Source organism: Monomorium pharaonis, unplaced genomic scaffold (assembly GCF_013373865.1).
Source record: "Monomorium pharaonis isolate MP-MQ-018 unplaced genomic scaffold, ASM1337386v2 scaffold_507, whole genome shotgun sequence".
NCBI lineage: Eukaryota > Metazoa > Arthropoda > Insecta > Hymenoptera > Formicidae > Monomorium > Monomorium pharaonis.
In genome coordinates this window covers 1326-11194 of record NW_023415810.1, presented here as the reverse complement: position 1 = coordinate 11194, position 9869 = coordinate 1326, and the positions used below count along the sequence as shown (strand labels likewise).

The following is a 9869-nucleotide window of genomic DNA, read 5'->3' as shown; positions in this document are numbered from 1 at the left end:
GTTAAATTCCTAGTTCTATCCCATCATTATTTAAATCTATATTATATATTGTCATCCCCTATCACTTATAAAATTGAAAGTCATTCTTATAAATTAATTATAATTTCAAAGTTCCATATTAGTTAAATTTTTGATATTTTTGGGATAAACAGACTAATGTAAAACACTTTTTTTTAAATACTAAATAATGGATATTGTTACATTAAAATAAAACGTTTTATTTACAAAAAATTATAAAATATTTTTATTGCAATTATATATACAATTATATGTACAATTAAGTTGACAATAAAATAAATTATATTATCTTTCGTTTTTTAGCGTACAGCGTGACCTCGATGAGAATTGTATTTTTACCTACTCCGAGTAACCAAAGCATGTAAAGTCATATAAGACATAGTGTTTTTTAAAATAATATTAAGTATTATAATACACATTCTTACAATAAATAACATTATCAATTTTACATAAAATTATTGATTTAAGATAATTTAAAAAAATAAAAAGTTTTAATTAATCAGCCTCGAATACATTAGGCATTGAACAAACATACATTGTTCTCCAATGTCTACTAGAACCATCTTTGAAGCAACCTCGACTATTGACACTAAAAATTGATTACTTGTTAGCGATCTTATCTTCCACATATGTGGTATTTCAATTTCTCCAAGAATTACCTTCTCTAAAAGCAATTCACTGACATTGAAATAACATCCAGTATCGGGAAAACTGATTATTTCTAAAATTTGTGCAATTTTCTTTGATTTTAGCTGAATAATACTATTATTCCATCTTTTGGACCGCGTGTAATTTTTAGTTTGGTATAATTGGTTATTATACACACATTTCTCATATTTTACGCCTCCAGCTGTGTATACATCTGCAAAATATTTGCCCGATCCAAAAAAGTTACACCCTCTGTAACTTCTACGTTTACAGTTGACCGATTGCCACAAAATAGTTTATCACAATAAATTTTTACATTATTCGGTAAAGAATTAGTAGCTACGCCTACTCGATATGACATAACTTGCAATGATTTTTTGGCCATTTGTTGCTCTACTCCCTTTGGCCCGTTGACTAGTTGCTTCAAAACAAAAATGTTACTTTCATACGGGAAAACCGATGTCGCCCAAAGAGGTCCTGATTTTCTAACAGATTGAACGCAATGAAGAATAGAATGAACATTATATCGCATTGCAATCGTTCCATACAAATTTTCAAAATCTGCTACAACTTCAAGAGATCTACTTCGCACTGATCCAGTTCAGAATGCGAGATTGAGGTCTTTTGTAAAATATACACGCTTTTGACAAATAGTACGTAATGTTCGAGATTTTTCTTTGGCACTAAATCCATACAAACAGGTATAGAGTAATATAACAACCATGACTTCCAATCTTTTGCTTTAAAATTACTATAATTAGTCATTGATTGCGGCAACTTCCGCAAATCGCGAGGAGGTTGAATTCTACATAATCTTTCGTTAATGATTTTCCTTGCATCGCGACTTAGAATTTTTGTAAATAAGTCCCATATGTGTTTTGTTACGCCTAAAATGACTGTATGCATGCAATCAAGCGGAAAACCCCACACCATATCAAAATTTGATAATGATGCAAGTACCGAAGCTCCCTTCACTCCTCGACTTTGTAATCCAGTTTTAGCCGATACTTGCACATCATATAAATGAGTTTTATGAGTTCTTAACTCGGATTCTTGGTACTTGAAAGGATAACGCATAGCAGAAATATATAGCCCAGGATGATAACAGTAGCTACACCCAAAATATCCATTATATTGTATTCTATTTTGGACTACTGGTCGAGCTACAGAATCCATTGAACAACATAAAACAGTCGGCGCATATGAGATACAAACATTATCAACCGTTATGCCAAGATCGACACCGTCTTTACGTAAACGATTAATTTGTTTAATGAACTCCGTAATGTATGTATTCATAAGTCGAGGAGTCGGCTCATGTTCAACAATCATGATACCTACCATCAATACATATTTAAAGCGCATTGTTGGTGGTAAATCATTGAAAATGAGTTGAAGAGGCCAAAAACTTCGTTTTGACTTATGAAATAATGGCGCTCCATCAGTATTAATATTACATGTTAAAGAAGTGGGATAGTCCATAATCATTTACGATATAATTCCCCGTCGCTTATATCACTAATATCTCTACTTTCTTGTGTAACGCGCCGAGCATTAATTTTTTCAATCAAAGCATTCCGAACATTTTTATCCTGCATAAGTAAATCTAATTGGTACCGTAAATCTATAGATAAAAACATATTTGTGCTTGACAAACTTATATTGTGTTTATGATTGCAAAACTCGCACAATATTTGATTCGCCTCAAAATGTTTCTTTGTTGTAGAATATAATTTGCTGTAACAATTAGTGCAATAATAATGATAAGTTATTATATTATCCGGTGGGTCGATTTGCTTCGCGAATCTATGATTTGATATATTAATATTACGAAAAGCTGGTCCAGCACATATATGAAGAAGTTCCATTATAGATTTGCGCGCTTCATTTGACGCACGATATCGCAAACAGTGCCCAGCTACCATCGAGACAACATCATCTACACTTAAACCCGCCGCCGGAAACATTATTGCACTACCTGTGCGTGTATGAAATTCTTCATTTCGCACGTAAATCATCTTCATTTTCTTCTTCAATGTCATCAACACTCCCAGTGACACTTCCTGCATCCGACGTATTTTCATCAAATGCCATTTCTTCGTAAGATGCATGTACCCATTTTTGATCTTCAAATGAGATATTCTCTTGCACACATTGTGCAGATTGTGGTATTGTATTTTCGTGACTAACACCAGCACTGCCAATGACTTCTTGTTCAAATATTCCAGCGTTACAAAGCTGATTCGAACACGATGGTTCACAATCAGTAATCCCTACGAGGAACACAAGATATGTATTATTATACTCTTGAAAAGCCATTAATATGACACACAAAAGATATTGAAAAATTACTAAAATAAAGATATATATTTCATTGCAATTCATCAAATTAAACAAGAAATATTTTTGTTTCAAAATTAATGATATAATGATATTAATTTATAATAATAACTAATTGCGTAATTAATTCGGAGTAAACAGCTATGGTTTAACAAATCAAAACGTATATATTTCATTAAATTTTAAATAAATTTGTAGATCTCCAAAATTCACAAAAACATGATTACGATAAACATCGTTCTAAATTGATTGAAATTTATTTCATGTAAAATCCAAAATAAAGTATTTTTGATTTGTCTGAAATCTTCTTCTAATCTTTTTTTCGCAATAATATAAAAAAATCTATTTTTTGTTACAATTGATTTTGCAATATTAACCGTTACTATAGCTGACTAATTAATCTCTTCAATATTTCTCTGCAGTATCTTAAAGAGTTATCTTTTATTTTTATATAGCGTTCTTCTTTATTTACGTTTATTTTTTTCGCCGAACTGTAAGAGTTTTAAGAAGGAAACTTTTTAAGGTAATCCTGTAGTGTACACAAAGAACTGGGCTAGTGCTCACATAAACTGTATATATTTTAAGGAGTTTTGAAGTGACTGATTTTGAATCAGATTTGCAAAATTAATTTGTTTAGCAAATTGTTATAATTATTTGTTTAAACAATTTCTTTAAACAAGTTATTGCAAAATTCTTTTTTTGAACTTGTACTTATATATGTAATTTTTTTATAATTTTTTCCTAGAACATAATTTTGATTTTTTTTAAATTAAATTTTGCAATAAAACTTTTACAACCGGTAAAAAAATTGTACGCAAATAAAATGCTTATAAAAAATGAAAAATAGCTCTTTAAGGTACCGCATAAAAAATATTACAAAAATTAATTAGTCGGCTACAATAACAATTTAAATATGATAAAAATAACTGCTCATAAACCTCCTTTTTTTATTTTATGATAATACAAGACAGTATCACATTTTGCACCTGGAAAATATTTATTATTACAAAAATATTTATAATTACAGCCCAAAGTATTACAATTTTTTAATTTATGTACTTTATATGATACACGTGAAAATATACTGTAGTAAAGTAAAATTAATAAATTCTTGTCATAGTATTTAGAGTTTGTGAACAAAACTATGATACTAACTTCATATATTAATATGAAAAAATAAATTTATTGTCAAGGCACAGCATAGAATTGAATACTAAAATCCTGGCTAAAGTATTATTTTCTCAATAAACTTTCTTTACAGTTTTTCGAGGAGAGGAGGAATATAGATGCTAGTTAGCATCAAAAATATTAAATTGCTTGTCAATTTATTTGTGACATTACGTTCCAGCTTTATGTAAGGACAGTGTTTTAAGACCAACAAATATGCGGCGCTCAGTTCGCGTGAGCTATGTTTCGTATATAAATTCACACAAATAATAATAGGCACTAAGAACCACCATAGATTTCTGCAGACCAACATAGGTATTTCTATATATCCTTGTTTGAATACTAGATATTGTCACTAAGTTTGATTCTTATCCAGCATTGGCTCTAATAATAAATATTTCCTTGTTCCCAAATTGAGAATGTCATACTGTCCTATATATATTTTATATAATATTATACAAATTTCTTTTTACTTAAAAAAATAATAACTTGATCAACAAACACAAAAAACATTGTAATGTCTTGGAATAAAAAGTCATCATACAGCAGATAAAAGGTATTTATGAAGAACGCGATAAAGAAAAGGTGATAATAAACAAGTGCCCAAAAGTTAGAAGTTCATTACTTATTATAAAAATTGAAATAAGTTGAAATAATATTAAACCTGTGCGTTCATCTACACGACGTAACATTGCGTCGTATTTCTGTTTCCATTTCTTATATGTAGCTTTCGATACCATGTCCTTGTTGAAGTTTCTTTGTAACCATAGTTTGTATCTTTTTCTTTCCATGTTGTATTCAGTGTTTCAATATTCACTGCAATTCAATGCAACAAACAAAATTAGCAATATACAACAGTATTTTACTACATCAATTTTACAACAAAAACACAGATAAAAATATTAATTAATTTTATGACAAAACTATAAAAGACTACAAATGTTTTGAATTAATTTGCATACATTTCAACACATTGTTACGTTCAAGTAAAGTGAAAAAATAATGCATGTTTATGGCATATGAAAGAGATTGATTAGGTTTATTTATTCGCTTGAAATAAAACATAAAGAAATAAAGCCTCTATAAAAAGTGCAAAAGCATATATTTGTTACATATGTGCAAAGGCCTCACTATGCAAAACAAGTTGATTTTTATTGTAAAGCAGGATTGATAAAGTGTGTTGCTCACGAGCTTTCCTCTTTTTCTCTTTCTTCTACCTTATTCGAATGAAAGAGAGAAAGAATTACTCGCGAGCAACATTTCGTCAGACCTATTGTAAAGTTATGTACATATACAATAACGTTGATACTTATTAAAATGATAAAAAATCTTACCTTGAATACCGTAAAATGATCTCTGCTATCTGCTTCCAATGACTGCGTATAATTTTAATGGAAGGGGGGTATTTCAAGGTAAGATGTACATACAGGTTAGCAATGCAGTCTTTCAAAATCTGAATGTCACATACTTCAAACGCAAATATTCGAAAGTCACAGAAATATGTGACTTCTTTCCGCGAATGCACTGCACAAGACGTAAATCACGTAGTTACGTATTATAAATTACGTATTACACATATAACCTGAGTCAGGTATAAATATCAACGGCCGCCTCGTGGCGTCATGATATTAGACCTGTTCTTTTTAGCTGCACTGATGCACTGGTGCAACAAGTTAAAGTGAGACAAATATATTTTTTCTCATTCTAACTTGTTACACCAGTGCAGCAGTGCAGCGAAAAAGAACAGACCAATTGTACCTTATGGCTTTCGTTTTCGGTACGAACTACGAACACGTGCGTCCCGGCTGCACGTGACGTGCAGTCAATGATTGGGCGCACGGTATTGGTAGCCGGCAGGCAATATCGTTCTCGATTCTCGGTGCCTGGCGAATGTGATTTTCTCTGCTTTCGCGTGCTCGGTAATTTCGACGTCCTTAGTCCTGATATCATTTCTTGAGCTGTGTATTCGCGTTCGGTTCTCTTGCCTGCATAGCATTAATCGATTCTCGCGTCGTTTAAATCTGAGCGATTTCTCGTGTTCGATTCTGCCCAAACCGGCATTTTCGTGTTCACGCGACGTTGTGTGTGTTGACCGTCCACATTGCGTGGGCCGAAACATGTATGCGTACGTGCGGATTCCGCCAACAAAAAATGTCCACGAGTTTCGGAAAGTTGTGCCGGTGAAAGATATTAAAAGGTTCAATTCACAAAATCCACTTAATCCGCGACAATTGTATAAAATTAAGCACAATGGAGATATCATCGTAGGTCACGTTCTACGTACTGCAAGTAAGTAAAAAAATTATATTGTCTTATATATTTAAATTTTATTGTACCAGATTATCAAAAATTTCCTGAAAAATTCCTTTAAAAAAACATTTAATGCAACAGATTTTTTATATAAATTTATTGTTAAATATTTTTATTATTAATTTATTATCATTATTTGTAGATACCAAGAGCGAATTGGAAGCAATGGTGGCAGGAAAAAGATGATGAATGTCCCACCGTACAAACATCTACTGTCACCATCTGACAGCTTTAGCACTGATATTGAAAACTCACCAAAGTCTGCTAAGGTACGTTAATATACTAAGAAACAATAGCCTTGTTCGTTTTGTCTATTCTGGGTCTACTCGGAGCAAACCCAAGCAGACCAATGCATACTTTAATAGGTTGGCGTCATCGGAATCAATTAGAGTGCGTTGATCGCTGGGTTTGCTCCGAGTAGACCCAGGACAGACAAACGAACAAGGCTAATGACTCTACAGTAATTTATTATGTTTTTTTTATAGAGGAAAGGTGAAAATTTAGAACATATAAAACAACATAGGCTAAAGCAATAAAAGAACGTCAGGCTGTGTGCAATTAATGCACAGTCTGTTGAAGAATACCAGGTATGAAAATTTGACACAAATTTTTATAAACTGATGATAAAGTGATTTATGGAATTATGACAAAACACATTATTAAATAGGAACATAGCACTTGCCGCAACAGCAGCTCGCCGACTTCCAATATTGAAATAGAAGATTTAAAACATACTATAAAACGCATTAAAGCCCAATGTGATTTTTTAAAAGACAGTCTCCAGAGAAAAGAAAAAATAATTGCGGAAAAGGAGGAATGGATTGTTAAACAAAAAGATATGGAAGTAACTATTGCGGCATTACAGAAAGAAGTACAAACATTACGCCGATTGAATATTGAATTGCAGGAAGCTGCAATCTTAAAAGGAAAAGAAATCCAAAGTTCGTATATATAGATATATATATGTTTAATATACACAACATAGCAGCTATATTGTATAATATGAAATAATAATACAATTATTATTATGTAATTGATCACTTTTTACAGATTTCAATGAAGGCAACAATTTTAATGTGGTTACAGGAAACAACCTAACAGTGTTAAATAAACATCCGGCAGTTGGTTATATAACGCCTGATAATAAAAGCGTAAGTGATTTCAATGTTTGCAAGATTAATTTACAGATATTTCTCTACTTACAACAGGATTACGTCGTAATACTTTGTTTGTAAATCGAATTTATTTGTAAGTTGAATGAATAGCATTTATATTTTATGTAGTTTATATGATAAATGAAACTTTATTTAAGCAAAATAATTATAACTAAAAACGATTACAGATCTATTTAGAAAATAACGAAACAAAAATGTTTTTCTAAATATTTTTAATACATTTAATTATTATTATAAAATTAATATTTAGCTTAAACACAGATTAATTTCACCAAGTGATTAAAAAATAAGATTTTTTCTTAAAAATAAAACTTAATATAACATTTAATATTATAAAAATAATATTTAATTTAAATCATTGATTAACGAGTGTTTTGTTAGATTAATTATAATTAATCTACTTGTTTATTTTAGTCAATAGCATACCCGGTTGTACATAAATCCGAAAATTTATAAATTGAGATAGTCACAAGTAGAGGGATATCTGTACTTATCTTCAAGTTTTCCAAATTTCCTGAATATTTTCTAAAATTTATAACATTCGCGTGGGAAAACACTTTTTAAAATTATTTCATATATTTATATTGTACATTTAGTCATTCGTAACTTCCATGTAAAAAATTATTTTTTAATTTTCTTTTTAATAAATATTTATATATTTAACAACATCAAATAGTAATTAAACAGATATGAAAAAATGTCTTTAAGTTTGCGTATTATAAATTGAATTTTTTTATAACTATAATATTTATTTGTTTTGACCATTTTTATGTAATATACATAATAAATTACAATAGTCTTTTTCAGATATAGTTACGCAAATTATTGAAAAATTTTAATAAGTTAAATTTAAATTTTCAATGTAAAAATAAATTATTAATTAAAAATATAGATTAAAAAAAACATCAACTGATTGGATAGTTTTGCAAACAGTACCACAGAATTTTACATAATGAAGCAAACTATATTTATAAAAGATTGTTATCTAAACAATTTTAACTTTGTTATTGCTCCCCGCAATAATAACCTTTGGAAATCTGCCCAAGTTTTTTATTACAATATTTTCTTTATATGTCATATCTACGAATGTAATATAACAATAAATCTTGCAGATTCATCTTGGATATGGCGAATACTTGCCCAAAACTGCATATGTTGCAGCTGCTTGCGATTGCAGAAGGCCTGCAATTTTTGTTCGGCAAATCGCGATTGTCTGTTTTCTTTGGAGACGCTTTTAAACAGCACTGTAACAGGCAAAGGAAAAGTAACCGAAATAGAAATTCTAAAAAGCCGGAAAATGCCTTAGATTGCAACAAAATTTTAGCGATTAAAGGTAATCATGTGTAATTGTAATTCGTATTATCTCATCAATGATTTTCTTCTCTTTTATTATTGTTTTTCTTTGTATAATCGCTTTTCTATTATTAGACGACGAATAAAATATATCATAAAACAGTCAACCCTTAACATTTTTTACAACCACAACGATATTGAGATTTAATTTTTTGCTGAAATTGCAACCGGTGGTGTACAAAGTAATCATATTTATATCTACGAAGATAAATTTAATTCTCTTTAACATTAGAAACTATATTAATGCTTTTAAATATATGTATCTAATTATATTTGCGATAATAGAAGAAAACACTGGTCTAAACATTTTTGCTGGAAACATTTGTTTTAGAGCAAAGGCTGCAACTCAAATAAATGAAAACAAAGTTTTCTAATTTATGTTTTTGTTGCTATTTGCATTATTTTACAATTTATTTAAGAATTTTGTTTGTTAAAGTCGCTATTAGTCTTCAAAATAACATGTCATTGTTTAAGGGTAACATAAGACATGTATTTGAAGACCAATAACATTTTAACAAACAATTAAAATTTCTCATGTAATTTACAAAATATTGCAAAATACACAATAAAATTAGTAAACATTTGTAATATGTACCTACGTTTTATTTTTGCAAAAGTTAGAGTTGAATTGAGTTGAGTTGCAGCTTTAGTTGTGTTGGACGAGGCCCTTTGTTCTAAAACGAATGTCTTCAACAAAATTAAAAACATTCAGTGTATCTTTTATTTTTGACAATTGTAATGGAGCAAACATTTGAAAAGCACCAATTTCTAATTAATATTCAAGAGAATTAAAATTATTTCCACAGATAAATATGGATACTTTGTATAATACCGATTGTAACTTTAATAAAACATTGA

General features: G+C 29.8%; 2 protein-coding genes and 1 long non-coding RNA gene across 3 annotated transcripts; 2 read left to right on the top strand and 1 right to left on the bottom strand.

Moving 5' to 3' along the window:
- Window positions 1-2664: 2664 nt before the first annotated feature.
- On the bottom strand, window positions 2665-5461 carry LOC118648548. The gene is made up of 2 exons (XM_036294884.1): window positions 4838-5461; window positions 2665-2939 (listed from the first exon to the last, which is right to left on the bottom strand). Exons 1-2 carry the CDS (start codon window positions 4962-4964, stop codon window positions 2665-2667), a joined length of 402 nt encoding a protein of 133 aa, XP_036150777.1. The 5' UTR covers window positions 4965-5461.
- A 1225-nt stretch (window positions 5462-6686) lies between these two features.
- Window positions 6687-7199, top strand: LOC118648549. The gene is made up of 3 exons (XR_004965325.1): window positions 6687-6752; window positions 6969-7070; window positions 7151-7199. It is a non-coding gene; the product is annotated as an uncharacterized LOC118648549 (long non-coding RNA).
- Window positions 7200-7236: 37 nt separating this feature from the next.
- Window positions 7237-8896, top strand: LOC118648550. The gene is made up of 3 exons (XM_036294885.1): window positions 7237-7424; window positions 7534-7634; window positions 8771-8896. The coding sequence occupies exons 1-3, from the start codon at window positions 7322-7324 to the stop codon at window positions 8894-8896; spliced, it is 330 nt and encodes a 109-aa protein (XP_036150778.1). The 5' UTR covers window positions 7237-7321.
- The last annotated feature ends 973 nt before the right edge of the window (window positions 8897-9869 follow it).

What these genes read in the sequence shown, in the direction of transcription:
- LOC118648548 (XM_036294884.1), bottom strand. Translation starts at nt 4,964, where the DNA reads ATGGAAAGAAAAAGATACAAACTATGGTTACAAAGAAACTTCAACAAG. An exon ending in TCGTGTAGATGAACGCACAG is followed by an intron (nt 2,940 to 4,837) that starts GTTTAATATTAT and finishes TGTTCCTCGTAG; the next exon opens with GGATTACTGATTGTGAACCA.
- LOC118648550 (XM_036294885.1), top strand. Translation starts at nt 7,322, where the DNA reads ATGGAAGTAACTATTGCGGCATTACAGAAAGAAGTACAAACATTACGC. An exon ending in AAAAGGAAAAGAAATCCAAA is followed by an intron (nt 7,425 to 7,533) that starts GTTCGTATATAT and finishes CACTTTTTACAG; the next exon opens with ATTTCAATGAAGGCAACAAT. An exon ending in TAACGCCTGATAATAAAAGC is followed by an intron (nt 7,635 to 8,770) that starts GTAAGTGATTTC and finishes TAAATCTTGCAG; the next exon opens with ATTCATCTTGGATATGGCGA.